This window comes from Cygnus olor, chromosome 4 (genome assembly GCF_009769625.2).
Source record: "Cygnus olor isolate bCygOlo1 chromosome 4, bCygOlo1.pri.v2, whole genome shotgun sequence".
Classification (NCBI taxonomy): domain Eukaryota; kingdom Metazoa; phylum Chordata; class Aves; order Anseriformes; family Anatidae; genus Cygnus; species Cygnus olor.
This window is the reverse complement of record NC_049172.1, coordinates 37,865,667-37,885,651: the sequence shown is the minus strand read 5'-3', so window position 1 is coordinate 37,885,651 and position 19,985 is coordinate 37,865,667. Positions and strand designations below refer to the sequence as shown.

The 19,985-nt window shown below is 42.7% G+C and overlaps 1 protein-coding gene across 1 annotated transcript in view; it reads right to left on the bottom strand.

Annotated features, from left to right (window-relative positions):
- Positions 1 to 19,563, bottom strand: part of SLC7A11 (solute carrier family 7 member 11) — a 61,993-nt gene extending 42,430 nt beyond the window's left edge. The window contains exons 1-5 of the mRNA XM_040555892.1: positions 18,127 to 19,563; positions 14,565 to 14,691; positions 10,372 to 10,487; positions 3,033 to 3,158; positions 225 to 324 (exon numbers count right to left, since the gene is read on the bottom strand). Of these exons, the coding sequence (XP_040411826.1) occupies positions 225 to 324; positions 3,033 to 3,158; positions 10,372 to 10,487; positions 14,565 to 14,691; positions 18,127 to 18,403 (746 nt within the window). The 5' untranslated portion in view covers positions 18,404 to 19,563. The remainder of the gene's footprint in view (positions 1 to 224; positions 325 to 3,032; positions 3,159 to 10,371; positions 10,488 to 14,564; positions 14,692 to 18,126) is intronic.
- Positions 19,564 to 19,985: the final 422 nt, after the last annotated feature.

The following is a 19,985-nucleotide window of genomic DNA, read 5'->3' as shown; positions in this document are numbered from 1 at the left end:
TTTACATATTCTACATGGTAGAAGAATAATCATTTCTTCTTAGAGCGGCTTACAGAATAGCAACTGAGCATATGGGACAGTGGCAAGATCTACTGTTACTACATGATGCAGTTTGGCAAAAGATGTAGAACGTGCAACTCAATTTGTCATATAAATAAATGTGTCTGTTAAATCATATCAGTGTTCGCTTTCAAGACAAATGCTTTTAGGTTTCAACAACTTACCAGCCTGAATAGGCGTACATTCCTGAATAGAAAGCAAGTGGTAATCCCATAACACTGGCATCATTCCCTGCAAAGGCATTTTTAAAGTGCCGTGTCTCTCCTGCAACATCAACAAAAACAGTATTGAAAAGCAAGCTCCTTGGTCACCTCCTACTTTAAAACAAATAAATATATCACACCACAGAACATTTAATCACCCAGCAGTCCACCGACTTCAAGTTCTGCTCTTGACCTTAATTTCTGACCCAACCCCTGCAGCCAAATTCTGCCAGTAATTGTGAAAGGTTTTTGTGGCATCCCTAGCTATGCCAAAGCAGAATTTGACCTATTAGTTTTTTTTAAATCATTCTGAGCTTGATGACACTCACTGAACTGTTGTCTCCAGGAGTGACTTACGTCAACATGAAAGAGCAGAATGAGGTCTGTAGTTTTTGCTATAAAATTTTCCCTTGTTTGTTAACATTTTCATCAGAAGGAACATTGCAAGCATTTCACTTACAAGCAACATTTTTAAAGTAAACAAACTCCGTATCTTAAACCTTTCTGCCCCAGAAGTTCTTAGCCCTTAGTAACCCTCTACCACATTATATGCAGCACTGTAGCTTATATTATACCAAGTAAGAATTATGCTTCTATACTTGCAGATGTTTGAGAAAAAACATTTTGAAAAAAATGCCAGGCAGACAGCAGGAAAGATGCAGGATAGGTGAGTGCCAAAGATCAATACCAAAGCAAGAGCACAATGTGCCCCGAAACCCTATATGCACCCCAAGTCCTAATATTCAGTAAAGATCTTTTTGAATGTCCTTTGGTAAAAGAGGAAGGTACTGACGGAACCAGTTGTCTCTCTGCTGTTGTAAACGCACTCCTGCTAAGGAACACAAGGCATTCATCTTTCCTAGCATATGGATAGCCACAGCTGAACAACGCAATGAAGAGCTTCCATGCAGAAACCAAGGCTGATTAATAATATAGTTCCCCAAATATTGCAACAGAAATTACTGAGGAGGAATTTCCTGGGAACTTTAAGTCCACTTTACAAGTTTTAATTGTGTGTCTTTGTCATAGCCCTTGAGCTGTGGTATTTCATCATTTGCAAGGTGTTCTACAGTTCTTAAGACCTCCCCACAAAATTCCAGATTTCCCGAGAAGCAATGACTCTCTGAAGAAAAGCAGTAGGAAGGAGAATCCACTGAGAATTTAATTAGCAACGGGTCAAATCCTCTACTCTTCACTCAGTTTTTACTAAGCTCTCAGTCAGAATTCCCACTGAACTGGAGGCTTGTGGTATACAGGAAGAGCCGTGGCCAGAGGAAGGTGCCAGTGGGGAATCAGGGACACTCTTTGATCTACGTAAGAGTGGTAAAGCCCATCCAAACCTTGGTCTGGCCTGCTTCAAAGGCCTAGAGGAAAAGGGACAGAGGAGAACAAGGAGAAAGCTTTCACATGAAACGAAGTGAGGGAAGAGGCATGGCAACAGCCAGAAAGAAAGTGAAAAGCATGAAAACAGAAATAGTGAATCAGCAGAGTGCTGCACAGGGAAAGTTTTATTTCAGAGCCTATTGGTAGCCACAGAGAGTCGCCTGTCCCTGAGAAACTGTGAGCTCACTGCTCTGAGCACTGAGCCCGGTGCTGCACTGTTGACTCAGACAGGAGGCTTTGTGAAGCACAATATGAGAGCGTCCCCAGGGACAGAGCCAGCAGCAATAGTTTTTGAGAGATAAAATCTGCCACCCGTTCATTAAAAAGTGTTCCCCTTTCTGACCCTCTGCACTGAATAGCTCCTCATGCTTCCTGTCATTATTGCCTAGCATTATTGTAAGGAGAGATTTGGGGCTTGTCCCCGTCTCACCCTCTCTGCCGCCAAGGCTCTGATGGAAGAGCCTTCCTCTGCAGGTGGCTGAGCGTGTGCCAGTAAAGCTGCTCTGCCAGCATGGCTTTACCCAAATGACAGCCAGCAAAAGGCCTGCACAGCCATCTCCAGGCTGGGAGAGACCAAAGGCCTATGTTCATGCTCCTTGCTTAGGCAGCAACATCGACAAAGCCTGTAGAGTAAGTCTGATCTTCCAAACAATGCTGCTTGCCTTTCTTACTCTTGGTTAGTCCCAGGCTGTTGCCTTTAGCTGCACACTTTAGTTTCTCACTTGGAAGAAGTAGAGCACATGTGAAACGTGAGGATCTAGTAGAGCTGTGGGCAGGAAGCCTGTGAAAACAACAGCTAGCTAACTACGGGTTGTCTTCCAGTACAGCATCTTTACCTTACACATTTCTCTCTGATAACGAATACCTATTCAAACACCCCTACCGATTGATTGGAGATTAGCATTCACAATTAGAACAGCCTCCATCATACTGTTTCTTTCACACATTCTGCAAATCTGAGACCCTACCACCACCACACCCAGTACTGGACAGGACCAGGCACCAGTGCAATTAAAAGAGGCATGTTCTGCTCGGATGAGGCCAGTGCTTTGGCAGGGGACATGCTCATCTGTCATTAAAGCTCATCCTGACCCTTTCACAAGGTTCATGCAAAATGCAATTTGCAGAGAAGAGCAATCCTATCGCTCGTTTGAAAGCCAAGTCTGATCTGAATAGTCTCATTGGCATGCAGAAGGAAATACCAGTTCATCCCAGTGTAGTTCCACTTCTAATCAATTACATGACAGTGCAGAGCTTCAGTTGAACGAGCAGAGACTAATTAAGAGATTTTGCTGCTATAAGCATTATTTGGTGGAGGCAGGTGCGGGGAGACTGGGGAGCATAAAGATAAAAGCACTTTAAAAGCATTTACTTTTCATTTCATACCTTTAATTAGCTGGATAACTCCAGGGACTATAATTATCAGAATCGCTACAAGCTTGCAAAAGGTAAGGAAAATCTGAATGCGGGCACTCCAGCTGACACTTGTGCTATTCAGGACCATCACTAGTGCTGCAAGGGGAAAAAAAGAAACGTCAGAAAGAAATATTCATGCCACTGAAATCGCCACAAAACTCTTTGCCCACTGAGAGGCTGCACAGACAATAGATTCAGGTACACTGAAGGAAATACACCCTGATAACCTTCTCCCTCTGCTGCCCTCCCACCTCTCACATTTCCTTTCCAGGCTCCCCTGGAAATGCTTGATTTGAGCCCCTCTTTCTGACCCATCCATCTCCTCATTCTCTACCTGGCTCCTTCAGCACCAAATTAAAGCTTCATTTACCCAGGTTCGTTAGCTGTTGGTAAACGATGGGCTGACAGAAGCCTGCCTTGGATGAAAAAAATTAATTGCACAACCCTTGTCACTCCATACTTCTGTATTGATGTCAGTTTGATTAGAGATTTGCATTCCAGAAAAGAGTAACAATTACTGATGACATTACTCTTTCTCTCACTCATCTAGACCGGGCATGAACTTGTCATTGACAAGTCATTGACACCTGCTCCTCTTGTTCACTGTTTCCCCTCCTTTACAGCCATGCCACTGGAGACACAAGAGGGCCAGAGTGCAAGAAATGTTCCTGCCCATGGTGGGAATTGGCAAAGAAAACAAAGCCCAGGTCTGTGCTTTGCCAACACAACCAGCCTGGGTGAGAAGTGCTTTCATGCCCTGTCCTGGATCGGGGAGGGCATCTCCTGGCCTTTGCTAGGAACTGACTGACAGGAGAGCAGGAGGCCTTATATGGATGCCAGTCATTCCAGCTTATGTAAACTATTACCCTGGTAAAAAAGAATCAATAAAGTAGTTTGCCAAAAAAAAAAAAAAAAAGGAAAAAATATTTACCAAGTGAATGGAAAATGTGAGTCATTTCGCTAGATAAAAATTCCCTTTCCCCCACTGCTGCAGGGAAAGGTGAACGTGGTACGACAAGCCTGCTCATTGATCTGCTCTCTCCTTCCATGGCACAGAACTAATGAACGAGCTCCTCACCAGAGCCCTTCCTTCCCTCCAGCTGTCCCAAGAGCACTGCTTCATCTGCATCGGCAGCCACACAGTGCATCACGGGATGCATGAAATCCCACCAGAGCCTAGGAGCTAGTTTGCATTAGCTAGCATTGCAAGCCTGGCATGGTACAACCTTTCTGGCTACAAAAACAGCTGCTTTATCCCAGGCCCTTTTTATCAGCTCTGAAGTGACAAGGCCAAAGACTGTATTATAAAAAAAAAAAAAAATCTTCTCAGTTTTAACCAGAAGCAGTTTTGTTTTAATGGAAAAGTGAGAAAATGACAAGCAATCTGCATTCCAATATCATTTTAGATATTTTATATTTTAAAAAATCCAGAAAAAAAAAAAAACGTAATTATTGTCTGGAATTATTATTTGGGAAAGAGAAGGCCCCCCACTCAAATGAACTTTTTACCAAAATCAACCACTATTGTTGACCAAATTCAATAGAAACTCACAACATCACTTAATTTCAGGGTTTCACAAAAAAAAAAAAAAAGAGAGAGATCTTAAAGGTCACAGTATTTCACCGTTTTGAACTGAAATGTTTTTTTCTGAGTCACAAAAAATCTCGTGAACTTCTGCAAAGTATCACATCAGATCTAAATACTATTTTTTTTTTTTTTTGCTTTATTACTTCCTTGTATACATACACTTGGCAGGAAACATAAAATTCCAGGGGCCTGATTCATTACTCTATTGTCACAATATTACCCTGACATAACTTCACTTGTTTAGATGTTCAAAGTTCCCTTTAAGTCACTGCTGACTGAGATAACCCCATCTTTCCTAGGGTTTGATCACCTGAAAAAAAAGGTAGATAAGCAAAACAGCTGTCATCTAAGCAAAATATATTTAAAACAGTTATTTCACCAAGAGTGTTTAAGCTATTAAGAAAATCCAGTGCCATAAACAAGAACTGAATTACTTCAAGTGTCTTGGAAAGTTCAGTATATTGTACTTTTCTATTTCACAAGACAAGCCTGGGCAGGGGCTAGGCTATGAGAAAATGTCAAAGAGTTTTATGGGTAGGAAAACATCTGCAATTTGACATCCAGCTTATCCAGTGTTCAAGCTCACTGCAGCAGTTTGCTACCCTGACCCAGGTCAGAATAGGCAATGTGAGCATCCTCCTCCTCCTCAAGGTTTACTAATACATCAGTTTCACCTTCCTGATACACAAGTGAGAGTGTCATCTGATGGCAAACTAGTGCAAACACTAATTTTGATCCACTCGTGACCTTCCTTGCTGGTCAGCCACACACAAATCACAAGCCACAAATTTGTGGAAGAGCCACATTGGCTTGAAGAAAAAAAATCCAGGGCGATGTTTTCATGAAGACAACCTCCATGTGAGCAGGCTGCTAAACTTTCTCCAACCCTGACTGTGAGTTCAAGCCAGCAAAATGGTTCAGCTGAGGATTTCTAATTGAATGGAGAAAGCAAAATGGACACAGCAAGGACCTTCATTTGATCAGGAAGATGAAGGAAAGCTACACCTGCAGCCAGACCAGTGCATGGTGCCATTAGCTTTAAGTCTTCTGTAAGAGCAAGTCCCTTGCACAGCTGGGCGGCTGCACAAATGAAGATGGAAATTATATCTCAGGTCTTTGCTCATCATCCAACAGCACTCTTCTATGAATAAGATCTTATGGAGGTACTTCAAGATTGCAGAGGCTCTGATACAGGATCATAGCAAAAATCCAAAGGAAGCAGCAACTCCCCAGAAAAAAGAACAGCAAAAGTAGGACTCAGCTCTAAACTGGCCAGCTGAAAGTCAGACATCTAATCTGCCTGCATCCTCAGTGAAAAGGCATTGTCCTCCAGAGGATGATTAATAACATCTCTTTTGGATGCCTAGCTAAGAGGAGATGAGTTGCCTCCAGGATGGGTCTCTTCCCCTTTTTCACCACTAACTTTACAGGGAACATGGGCAACTAGACAAACTAAATGTCTAACTAAAAGTGAGATGAATCCTAATCTAGGGGAGTGTGGAGGGAGAACAAAATAAGGTTTGTGAACAATTGAACACAATGGTAACACTGATCATGTTGCTTTTCACGATCCTTTCCCTTCGCTTAGACGCAGCTATAAATGGATAACAAAATCTAACGGGAGCAGCAGCAGCAAGCATTACATTCTGGCCTACTTTTCAGGAACATATGTGCCATTGCCTCTGCGGGAAACCACAGGAGCTGCCTTCCCCTGGCTTGTCAGGCTTTTAGGTTCAAGGCATTTACACAAAGCCAAAAGTATCCTCAATTTGTGGATTTTAATGCATCAATTAAAAGGAAGTCACAGGAGGCACAAAAGCACCCATCAGAGCAGCTTTTGCTATTCCTACAGCCAAGAGATGTCTTCATTTACGCTGCTTGCCTGAAAACTGTCAGCGGGAGAGAGCAGTGTCCATAACAGCTGCCATGACAGGAGAAAAAGGCAACTACAGGCTCACATACACATCAAATTTACGCCAGCAAAACTTTCCAGAGTGTTTGCCAGCAAACCCTGATAGATCTGTACAGTCGGCCTTGGTTTTCAAGCATGATATGGCCTTTGTCTAACAGTCACGATTTGGGTATTTGGTGGTTTTTTTTGGTTGGTTGGTTTTTAGCAGACCTCCAAAAACAACAAAATTGAGAAAATTATCCATTATTGTGGCATAAAATGCCCAAAATATGAGTAAATTTAAAAACTTTATAAATGTGCGAGTTGGTAACCTCACAGTTTAATAGTTGGTTTTTGTGTTTGTTTTTTTGTTTTGTTTTTTTCTTCTGTTTGTTTGAATCCTGTTTATTTGCTGATACAGAGAACAAGTGAAAAGATTAAAACCGGCTCAGTTAAGGCTGCATGTCTATTCAGGTTATAGATCAATAGTTCAGTTCAATACATTAACACACTATAATTTATCCCTCACTGTTATGAATGTACTTAAGTGTAAGATTAGGAGAAGAGTTAACAGATACAATTAAAGCAATATATGAATATAGATTTTTTTGCACTGCCTATCTCCATGCTTTGCAAAGGTCCTCTTCATTGGAAGAAGCGATAAATATGGAGAAGTCTATCAGCTTTCATTTAAAAATAAAAATAAATTTCCAAATGTTTCTCCTAAAAAAAAGTCTTCACCATCAGAACAAAGATGGCCTGAATCCTTCTGCTTTGTGTTCTGGGGCTGTTGTGTGCAAGGAGGCAAATCTCCAGCTCAAGCAAAGTTGGGCATTTAGGTCTCCTCTCCTGTATGCATTTTCTTCTATACTTACTCCCTATGCCAGGGCACGTACAGGTTCTCTCTTCTCTACCTGGCCACTTACTTTCATAAAAAATGTCATAATTAAATATGTTTGAGACGTCTGTTCTTCTCTTAGTTTCAGTTAAATTGAGTGAGTTCAAAAAAATTTTATGGTAGACTGACAGGTAGACTGAGATGTGCATATCCCATATTTGCCTAGGTTTTTCCCCCTGTAGAGATTCATTTGAAAAACACAGAGTGAATTAAAGTGATCTCTAAGTTTGAAAATAGGCAGCCTGTGCTGCTCAGAGGCTTAGGAACCCAAGGAATGAGAAGAGAAGCTCCACATGAGCATCCTTTTCTCTTCTGAGCCACTGAAATGTTCAGACTCTTTGTTTCAAAAAATAAAATAAAAAAAAATTTACCATGAAGAAAGCACCATACCCTGGAACAGAAAATTTGTGTCTACAGCTCAGGACAGGTATGATTTCAGGGGAAATTTTGTACCCAGCGGATGCCTTGCTCCTAAAAATAACAAACCAAGATGGAGATATTTTTAAAGGAGAAGAAATATTAGGCTTAAATTGTAGAAAATGATATTTAGGTGAAAAATGATTGAGAAAAAACTTTCTTGTGACAAGGACAGAAAAAAAATGGGCTACAGATCTGGGTGAAGATGTAGAAACTCCTCCTCTGGAGCTCTGCAGATCATTTTATACAAACATCTGTCAGAAATTGTTTAGGTACACTGACTGTGTTTGAGAGCAGGGGATCACCTAGAGATTTTTCAAAATCTCTTCCTGACTTTTCTAGTATGATCAGAAATGACAAGGTAAAACTACAAAATAAAGTTTCACTCAAGGACAGAGTTTAACGGTGCTTCTTACTACCTTTCTCCCCACGTAATAAAGATAGATATGTAGCAAGTGCTCTGTCATCAGACGTGGGTGGTAGAAGGGACCAAGAGTGGATAAGACGACAAAAAGGACATCAGTTCACTTTCTGATTAACGTAATACAATTTTCAGTGGAAGCAAACACTACCTTTGGCACCGTTAAATTGGATTATAACATCTTCAGGGCTCCGATGTGTCTGTGAGGCTCAACAACATCTTAATCTTGCCTATTGCTCTGCCTACATGCACAGTACAAAACATTCATAACAATTACCGCCCCAACAGCTAATTGTTACAGTACGAGATTAACAGCCCTACATCCTCAGGTACCTGAGCTTAAGTGTAGCATGTGATCAAAACCCACCAAAAATGAAACTCCACTGCAGAGCACGCTGCAAAGAATTACAACAAAGCCCCAGCCTGACACATCCGTGTTTCTCTCAGCACCATCCCATTCACAATTACAAACTTTCTCCAAGAAACTCTCGCTTCAGTGAAACGACAGCTCATCCTACCTGCTCTGCACAGACCCTTGGTCACCATAGGAACAGTCTGCTGTGAGCTCCTATCTCCCTTTAGGGTGTAATTATTTCTGCATATCTCCGCACCCCCCCTGCAACGCTACTTCTTTGTTTAATTACTTTGTGTAGCCCTGGCTTATCACACAGATTTTCAATTAAATTAAAAGCAATAAAAATCTATTTTAAATTGTTCGCTTATTGTGCTTGAATCACACGCACTTAACAAAACACTTTTAATGGAGTCCTCACTTAACATTCCTTCTGTCACAGTGACCTTGAAGTTGCTGAACATCTGTTTCACCCCTATCTCTTACTGAAATATTTTAGACAGATGTAGCCATAAAAAGTCATTGACCTCAAAATTCAAGCCCTTAATTCAATTATTCCTATGAAACCTATAGTTTGTGCATAATTAAGTCAGAAAGAAATGCGGTCACATACTGCTTTTTTTAACACTCCTGCCAGAAGAGCGCTCTTACCAAGAGAGCTCTTACACAAAGCCTCAGTAACCTGTGGACTGCAAATTTCAATGTCAATTGAACTCTCTACCCCAAAGAAAGAAAAAGTAATCCGAACCTATTATTGTGCAAAATTAAAGTGGTCTCCTGTGTGCCTTTGATCGCTTTGCAAGTCTTAATTCCTTTTTCCAGTCCTTTTGTTTCTGCTATGTGCACTGGCCAAACTGAAAGGAACAATCTGTTACTAATTACTCAGGTCTGCTCCACAGTCTCCTCCCAGCACAGCTGAGTGAGCATGTGTGTGTGCATGTGTGAGGAGCATCATGCCTGGTAATTGCACAAAGATGGAAACAAGCCTCCAGTGCCCCATGGAGCAGAGCCTCATTCACACACCAGTCCAGGCAGACTGAAAAGTTCCTGGTCTAGGGGTAGCCTCCTTCCCCCCATCAGCTCCAAACGATCCCTTTACACTCATTACTTAGCAAGAGGAGAGCAAGCTGCTGGTAACCATCATGCATTTTCACCAAACTGCACACCCTGCTCCCAAAGTCGTTTGGGTTCCTGCCTCCCAAACTGCGATGCCTCAGTAAGTTTTATCACTATGCAGGACAGGGAGGGACTAGGAAAAATGATCTCATGTTGCCTGTGCTCCAGTCAAGGGAACTACATTTCTTCATGGCATCATACTTGGCAAGTACTTGCCTCCTAAAACAGAGGTAAAGCGAAGCACTTAAAATCAAGTAATCATTCTTTCATATCTCTGGCACCGGCTCACCATCTCTTAGGGACTAAAATTGCTTCCACAAAAATAACGAGAGTTTCGCCATTAATTTCAGTGGCAACAGAATCAGGGTTAGCAATAGATTTTCTCTACCATTAATAAAGTCTGCTATTTTTTTTACTACTACATATGTTCACAAATACACAGATCGAGGCAAAAAGTCATGCTGATGCCCTTGGCATGGGATGCACAATCATTCTGTAGTGATTCACACTGAACGACTGACTACCTGCTCAGTGTGTGGTTACTTTCCTGCTCAGTGTGTGGTTACTTTTTTTTTTTTAATTTACATAATCTTTACTGTTCCTGAAAACTAGAGTTGGATACTTACTGATGCCAACAGCTGTAATAAGTTTGATCGCAAGTTCTGGGATTTCACACTGCATAAAGAAAGGTTCCAAAATATACCGTCCAAATGCCAACGATATCACTGCTGTGGCAGCAGGGCTAGGGTGAAAAGTAAGAACAAAACAAAAAATCACAAAATTAATCTGCAGTAGTATGTAAACAATACCCATTTGAGATCATACTGTAAATTTATTATCACAGAACTGCAAAGTGTACCTAACTTTGGTGCCTGTTAGCAGCTATGCCACCAGGTGCCATGATTTCTGAGCATAACAGACAACCATAAACAGTTTGGCTTTGCTCAGTGATGATTATCTTGCCAGCATCACTTCTTCCCAGGTTCACCCTTAAACTTTCATGCTGTGAAGAAAGGAAATGTATCAATACAAATTTTCCTTGCCATGCTTGAAGTGAACGTGGCCACAATTAACTTGCATGGGCAAAACCCTGAGTGAAAGTTGTTGGGGACTGAATTTTTAGTGGCAAGGTACATCTTACCCCTTACAGACAAGCAAATTAATCTCAGTGAAGCTGAGAATTCCGCTTTACTGAAATAAGCATCCAAAAGTTACCCAAGCCTATTAATAAATTTGGGACAATGTAAAAAAAAAAATTAATGAAAATGCTATATCCTAAAATGCAAACAATTTTAATAATGTTTGCTGCTTTTATTGAGTAACAACTTTCCAGCACTGTGAGAACAAAAATCCTCAAAAGTACAGAAAGTCCCTTCCATGAAACAGGGGGAATGCAAGGAAAAGCAGGCATGCAGTGGTTGCATCTACAAATTTGAAATAATATTCACACAGCCTTTCTCTTTGAGACAACCTAAATGTTTGCCAGGAGCCTTAGCACTGGCACTTATTACCGGTACTTTGCCCTGTGCCTCAGATCAGACACTGTCTGCGCATTACAGTCTTAGCGGTCTGTTCCCACATGCCTGGGGAGGACACTTTTCCCCTCCTCAAGACAGCTGGTGGTAACTGTGCCTCGTCACACTTACACACAGCAAAGAAAAAAAAAAGGTATTTGATTCTGCCTCAAATTGTTTTTGAGTTAAACAGGAGTCCACTCAAATTTGTTATGAGGAATCCAGAGCATTTAATAAAACAATGCCTTAAGTGCAGAATATACATCTCCCAGACAAATTTTAACAAAAATATAGTTGCTATAGAGCAGTGTAAAAACTCTGCAGAGAAGTTACTATTCTTCATCAAATGCTAGAGGAATTTTCCACAAGAGAGCTTTGCCTTTGAAACAAAAAGCACTTTCTTAGCACCATGACTCAACCGAAAGGTCACACATTGTGTTGGACCAAACTGCAGGGGAGCACAGACCAAAAGCATCTTCCCAAGAAAGTTTCTGCAGAGACAAGTGAGGATTGCTGCTTGTGTACACCCCATGCACAAGAACCACCCCTGTCACTGGCCAACAACTGGCTTCACAGCTGCTGCCTTTGCTACAGGCTGAATGTCCCCTGCATGAGTTTTACCCATCCATTTACTGTCTTTACCTCGGTGGAATATTTCTGATTTACATAAGCAGATCACCAGGCTTCCAGAATTTGAATGCTGCAGACTGCCAAAAGTAGCTTGAACTGGCCTGGATCAGATAAAGGATCAGATCTTTGGAGCTTTCCCAGATCTTTTTCCTCAGTCTCTGCTCCTTCCCCTAGAACTTGGATTTTTCCCTCTCATTTTAAGAAAAGCCTTAATAAAGTGGCAGTCACTGCTAGCTCCACATTTGTTTTTAAAAACAGAGCTCCTTTATACCTTTAATAAATATCTAGTTAGTTATACCTTTAATAAATATCTAGGCCTCCTGTGTTCCCACATTTGAGGGGAGATGGTGGTGATGGTGTCCCTGGCCAGCTGAGGCAGACGTTGAAGGGATGGAGCATATTCCTTTTTACTGCAGTCAGAAAGAAAAATTGGCAGGCTCCTAAGATCTGTACATTCATGAATGTACAGAAAGCGAACTAGCAGCTCTCATTTAAGGGCAAGAAAAAATAAATAAATAACAGAGAGAGAAAAAAAAAGCCACTGGGAGAAGGGCAGGCCTACCGCCGGCAGCACATACCAGAGGTGAGTAAGTCACCTCTTTGGCAGTGCGCTCTTACCTAACCTATGTTTAGCAACCACCATATACAAGCACTACAGACAATGTGTTCACACAGCCATCTTCACTCGTTTGAAAACTTTTTTTTGTTTTGTTTTTAAGGTATGTAGTACACCCACAACCTGACTCCTGGGGAGAAAAGGAGTTCCTACGCGTGCTGGATGAGGAACAGCGTAGCATAAGGCACTTCTGAACACCGGGGGATGCTAGCACAGTATAGTCAGTACACGGGCAGGGTATAAGTGTGTCCTACACTGTAAAAGAGGGGCTGTAAAGATATATGAGGAGAGGAAATGTTTGTTTTGGTTGTGGCTGCTTCAGAAGCCTGTGGGTGCGATAATTCTGTGTCTTTCAGAGGAAAAAAAGGCTTAACTGAGAAGCGTGTGTGCAGCTTCACCCAGTGAAAACACCGTAGGTGCATACGAAGTCCCAAATTCTTTGATAGCAGCAGCCAATTAGTTTACGATGCCAGAGTCAGATAAGAGACTCTACACAGAGTTTCGGCAGCGCTGCTCTGATCATCACAAGTTATAACAAGTATGTCTCCCTTGCTGCCTCTCAGATTTGATGATTAAAGAATCCACTGATGTTCTTTCCCATGTGCAGGATGATTATTTACTGGGTGTGGGGCAGATCACAATGACTAAGAATGTTTTTATGACACTCCTGAGACACTGTCATATCTACAAATTTTTTTAAACATTTCATGAGGAGAGGAATTTGAAGTCTCATTTCTTGTGGGTACTTATGCCTAAGCTAATAGTGTCCCCCCTGCCCAGTAGGGTGCAGATTAACAAGGGGATTTCTACCATTACTCTCTTTTGTTGATTCTCTGTTGTGCAAGGATATAGCTATGTTCACACCACTGTTTCCTTCAGTGAAAACCATCGGTCTGCTTCCTCTATCTGGTTTTCTCTTTGGCAACAAGATAATATGATTAAGGCATCTGCTCCTTCATGACATTTGGTGGAAATTTTGCAGTTTGTGCAAGGGTTACTGATGAGTGAGGAGGATATGAGGGACTGTCTGACGTACACAATTATTTCCTCTGAAAACAAGATAAGGATTTATGGATTCATAATGACTCAGCACTTTTAGTGCTTTTAAACTCAACAGGCTATGCTAGAACTTGTCAATATTATGTAAACATAGCTGTGATTTGAGATGAGGCTTGTGCTTTTGTGATTCATTGGCTGGTTTCAGAAGAGAGAGGAAAGGAGTGCTAACTAGCCTAAGGCAGGCATGGATCACTCCTGAATTTATTTTACATAAGTGAATTGCCCTTTTCTAGATGTAACAAGCTCTCCAGCCTCAGCAATACTATAAAAAATTAAATTTAAAAAGGGACATATTTTAGATCCATTTAAAAGATCCATTTAAATTATGAAAATTTATTTGCTATGGATTCATAATTCTGCATCTTCATATTGTAATATCTTACACAAAGTCGAGGGCTACATCAACCACACCACATCAGTACTTTGGACATTTTAGATATGTAAGGACTTCCTGTTGCTTTATTTGTCCAGCTAGTGCTTTTCATATTAACTTCTCTAACGCACCATGAAAACAAAATACAGGGACTTGAATTGACATCTAGAGAATACACGGTGCCCCAAAATCTGAAATGTACTGGGCAATAACTTTGGCATGCATTATTCCTGTATGTATAGTCAACAGCAACCACTCCAAAAGCCACTGTCAAGAGTGACAAAATGCAGAGGTGACTTTTCTCTTCCACTGTATTTCAAGTAGGCACAGGTATTAACATTAATGGGTACAGTAAGCTTAGCAAAATTAAACAAGTAGCTGAATTTGTGTGACAGGCTGTTTTCATAGAATCTTCTTTTTGATACATACACTTTTTTTTTAATGTTTCAATGCCAACAAGCAAAATAGCATTGTTAAATTCTCTGAAGCAGCTGCACTAAAAAACTTAGCTCATACGTCAAGATATATTTGATTTCTTTTGCACATCATGTGCTGGAGAGTTTTCTTCATGACTGAAAAGCATATTGCCATCAGAAAAGAAACAGAGAAAAGCCGTGATACACTTACCGAATAATGAGTAATTCCACCCAGACTCTCACAAAAGCAGGTAATGGGCCAAAGGCCTCCAGGATGTAGGTGTAGTGACCGCCAGATTTCTTAATGCACGTTCCCAGTTCAGCATAGCAGAGGGCACCTGTAAGAGTTAAGCTAAGGCATCACGAGATATCCAGAAATACCTTTCCAAACACTTGTAAGGTAAACAGTGGAGCTGCTGCAGTATCACAATTTCTGATACATTTTAATCCTTTTTCTTTCAAGCAATTTTATAAGTTTCGAGTCATTCAGCTAGACCCGCAGTTACCCAAGCTGTACGTGTATGCAGTTACATTTATATGAAAGCCACTGAACAGACTATTTGCTAGCAAGGTGCTTCATTACTCATCTGTGCCTTGGGAAGAGGGATGACAAACTGCTGTGTCATGCCAGCCACCCCGGCTGGCCCAGCTAAGCGAAAGCCCTCTGACACACATGCTTGTTATCAAACTACGATCAGCTCCTTGCAGCCTCAGAAATCCCTGCCTCGCCCCTGAAGGAAAGGCCGAAGACTGCATTCCGTCTCCTCAGCCATGGGGAAAGCAATTGACGGACTGACATTTGGAAGCAGGAATTGCAGGTGGAGGATTTTCCTCAGTAGTACCCCCAACACCTTACATACAGAACTCTGGGAACGGCTTGGCCCTGGCTTTCCAACACCAGTGCAGCACTGTGTGTGCAACCAACACAATGGAAGCTCTGCTCATTTCTGCATTGCCTTAAATACAGACATCTTCATGTTCTCATAGCAGGGGGCTCACTTCAATACTCAGTGCCTTTACAACGACTAAAATAAAACCAAAATCATCATCATGCTGCCGCAGTGGGGAACCAGGTTTGTGCAGAAGTGGTTCGGGACCCCTTGGGTGAGCATTAGACACAGACACAGACACAGATTTCTAGGTTGGAAGAGACCTCAAGATCATCGAGTCCAACCTCCGACCTAACACTAAGCACTCCACTAAACCATATCGCTAAGCTCTACATCTAAACGTCTTTTAAAGACCTCCAGGGATGGTGACTCCACCACCTCCCTGGGCAGCCCGTTCCAATGCTTAATAACCCTTTCGGTAAAGAAGTACTTCCTAACATCCAACCTAAAACTCCCCTGTCGCAACTTTCGCCCATTCCCCCTCATCCTGTCACCAGGCACGTGGGAGAACAGACCAATCCCCACCTCACTACAGCCTCCTTTAAGGTAACTGTAGAGAGCGATAAGGTCTCCCCTGAGCCTCCTCTTCTCCAGGCTGAACAAGCCCAGCTCCCTCAGCCGCTCCTCGTAAGACTTGTTCTCCAGACCCCTCACCAGCTTGGTCGCCCTTCTCTGGACTCGCTCGAGCACGTCCATGTCCTTCCTGTAGCGAGGGGCTGAAGAAGCATTCATAGCATTCATTAGAAGCATTCATAGCAAGCAGCAGTTCCCAGGGAGGTCCCCGAGGCTGCCTCCAGCACAACACATTGCCTCAGCCACTATGGAGCAGGAAACAGCATGCTGCAACTATGAGGACCTGCAAGAAGATTTCTTTGCCCATGCACCGTCTGCTACTGTTATTTAATGAGCCATCACCCAGCCTCAAAGCCAATGGATTCTCAGCTCCACAGGTCGACCTCATTGGCAGAGAAAAGGTTCACCACCTCAGTTCAATGTAGGCAGCCCTTTTGGTAGACTCTGAGAAGCCACAGGAAAACCAAAACAAAGTTAGCAAGCACTGAATCACACAGAGCTATGATCAGCAACATGTATGAAGTCTGCTCCCCGCCGGCTTTTATGCTACTAGACTTAAAGATGAAAATTACAGTTGTCAAAACCACCGAACGCACACCAAGCCCACTGGAGCTGTAAGACGTTATGAAACATTCCATCTTCCTTCTTTCGCTTTGTTTGAGGCTTTGCAAAAACAAGACAACTTTTATCTGATCATCTTCAGCTTACCTGGAAACGTACTCAAAGAAACTCTTATAGCCACACTTAAAAAAAAAAAAAAAAAAAACACCTATTGATGACTTTTCTCTTTCCAACCTCTTCTGGAGTAGCTCAGGATGAAATCAAACTCTACTTTGATACATGTTACACAGCCTCAGCAAGACCTTAGGTGATCTTTGTATGAGATTTTATTATAATTAGGTCATGCAGGAAATTAAAAACACCCATGATATAAAAATTATGAAAAAATAACTGTAACGGGTCAGAGAGAAGAGGTAATATCTCTTGCTGGGCCAAATTAGACACATCTTCACATCCTGCGATCTGGAAAATGCCCAGGAAAATCCATCTGATTTTTTTCCACAGACTTGACTTCACAGCCAGAAAATTACTACTATTAAAGTTAAAGCTAAACACACGATGCTTAAGCAAATTCTAGTTTGACTGAATCTAAAGACCAAGGTCTTAGGACAGGGTTGAAAATTGCATTTGAGGTCTTTCTTTATAGGGGAACTTTGCTTACTGGCAGGACTTCCATGCTAGCACAACACATTACGTTGCACATTGTACCAAAGCATTTAACATTTGACCAAAACAGTTCCTAAATTTCTCGCATTGTCTGTTTGGCTTGGGTGGACTTATAGAGTCAACGCTGCCTTTAAGCTCAGAGCCAAGTTACACAGGGTGGCATTCGCATGTTCCACCTATTAAGCAGACACATGTTAGTCCGTGTTTGCCCTCTTTACCTCTTGCCAGAAAACAAGTCGTCTCTGTTTTAAATAAAGCCAATATTCATGTTAGTTCTTCAGCTTCTTTGAGATTAACTCATTAAGTAGGTCAATGGACCCTCTGTCCCACAGAAGCCAGGGTGGGGTTTTCCACTCTGAATGGGGGCTTTGTGTACAGAACAAATAAACCGGCATTCTTCAGAATTTAATACTGTTAAAAAAGAAACACAGCAAAATTAGTAAAAACTGTCACGATCGGCAGGCCAGCAACAAAATTCGCATTACAGATTTGTTTCCATCGTGTTCTTTTTTGCGACCCAACCTTTCCAAGCCACATCGTGAGTGGGGAATAAAGGGAAAAACAGGAACATAAGACCGGGGAGAGGGGTTATTAGTGTTATTACTTTGCTCCCTTTCACACCAACACAGATTATGTCCAGTGGGTGTTATTCCTCCCAGACCTTGACCGAGCCTCCAGGGAACTGAGTCAAACTGTCTGAACATTTCGCCGGTGCTCGGAGTGACCCGCGTGCCCTGCTGCTGGGGGCCTTACAAGCAAATGCTGAACTACTTCTCACAGCCAGAAGGAAAACATTATACATATAGCACTTCTTACGGCATAAAGCAGACATTAGCTTTTCCTTTAGGGGTCCGTGAGAAACGATTTGCGCTTACAGCCTGTGTTGACATGGCACCAGAGGACAGGGATTGCACAGCGCTGCGCCCTCCACACAACCTATCACACAGCAAAAGCCTTCCGCAGCCCTATTGGTCCTCCGGCTCCACACTGTGCCTTGATATCCAATGGCAAAATCAGACAAAAAAATAGAAATAATCCACTAGCTGCCCCACTGGACCAATTAGAAACTTTTGAAAGACTTACCAAAGAGTGAGAGGATGCCACACACTGTCCAGACAGTCAAGGACATGCCCACGCTGCCTGTGTTCTTCAGGATCCCTTTGGGCGAGATGAAGATGCCGGCTCCAATAATAGTGCCAATGATGATGGAGATCCCCCTCAACAGCGTGACTTTCTTCTTCAGCACAACCTTTTGCTCCTGGGCTGGCTGCCCACTGTCCAGAGAGGGCAACCTGCCATTAGGCTGCCCCTGCAAGTAGCTCCCATTAGACGCTGTCGGCACAGCAGCTTTCCTGACCATGCTCCCGTGCCACCAGCACGCCAACGGCAGGCACAGCCAAAAAGTTTGCAGCAGCAACTCAAGGCTTTTTCCTCCCTCTGTAGCCAACTACTTAAGCCTCTTCCTCTGCCTGCTCTTATCTGCCAAGCTGCTCCTACGCGCAGGTAGGGAGCTCCTGAAGCGTGTTTTACCCTTCCGTGCTGCCTGCACAGTGCTCAGCAACACCTGTGCTTTCCCCCAGCTCGCCGGTGCTGCCCTATCATTGGAAACCAGCTCAGCTTCCGCGTGGACTTGTATTTAAGCTCTTGTCATACCAAGTTACTCCAGCTGAATGATGATGCAAATTCTCCAGGTTTGCATCAGCCATTTGAGAAACCTCTGGCATTACTCAGCACTTTTTTTTTTTTTTAAACGGTAGGGGCATGTTGCACAACCGATCTGAGCGTGGTGGGAAGAACAAAGCCCTCGCGAGGAAACTGAGCCAGTCGAGCTCAGCACATCACCGCCGACACCCCGAGACACACTCCCCAATTTTTAAAGCAACTCGTGCTCAGAAATAAAAGCCTGCCAAAACACAAAGCTTGTCAGAGTGTGAGGGGGAAAGGGAATCAAACGGGATACGTCATCTCTGGGTCTAATCCAATTTCTTTCTCTTTCAAGCCCTTGCAGTGAAAGTTCAGTTTGCGGGGCTGAACTTCTCGCCCTGCCGCCGCCGGTCAGCCTCCCCCGGCTCAGCATCGCCTACCTGCAAACCTCCGCAGGCACTGCCTGCACCTACCTAAAGCCTACATGCAAACCCTCCTGAGCCCATGTCGCTTAGCAACACACCCAAATCAAACTCATGAAAAATCTAGGTTATTTCCCCCGTACAGTAATTTCCACCCAGGCAGTGTTTATGGGACGTTGGTAAGCAGCTCGGTAATGCCACTTCCCCTTAAGAAATAACCACCGAGGTTTGCAGCGCTCTCTGCTTTAGGATCTGTCAGGAGGAGGACAGCACTAGAGCTGCTCCGAAATCAGAAAGTGCCTTTCATGTTCCCACCGAGCTTCTCTGAGCAGACGAGCAGGCTGTCAGATGCACACAAGCTTCTGTTTCACTACCTGATGACTCAAACCCGAGGAATTAAACTGTTAAAAAGAAGAACATTCTCATAAAGCAGAGCAAAAATCAATAGCCTTCAAGCACTTGTAACCTAATCAAGGGACAGCCTGTGCCAAAGGGGAAAAATCCTGCCCAGCATAACTTTTGCAGCTGCTCGTGGCTTCAGATTAGATCAGTGCAAAGAGAAATGATCCCTGCAGTTCCTGCTTAATTAGGACCTAGGATTGGGGGGGGGGGGGGAAGATAGCAGTAAAACATTTTATCATTTGCAAAGCAGGCACTGAGCTCAGAGCACAACTGTGCTTTCAAACTTGTTTGGCAAACAGGAGATACTGGAGTATTAAAACACTGAAGCTTTAAAACTCCAGCGTTTTTAAAGCCTCATATTTTCAGTTATAACTCACCTGTGACAATTTGCACTGAGATGATCTTTAAGGTCCCTTCCAACCCAAACCATTCTATGACACAAGGCATGCCAAAGCTTATCGAGTTTAAATGCAT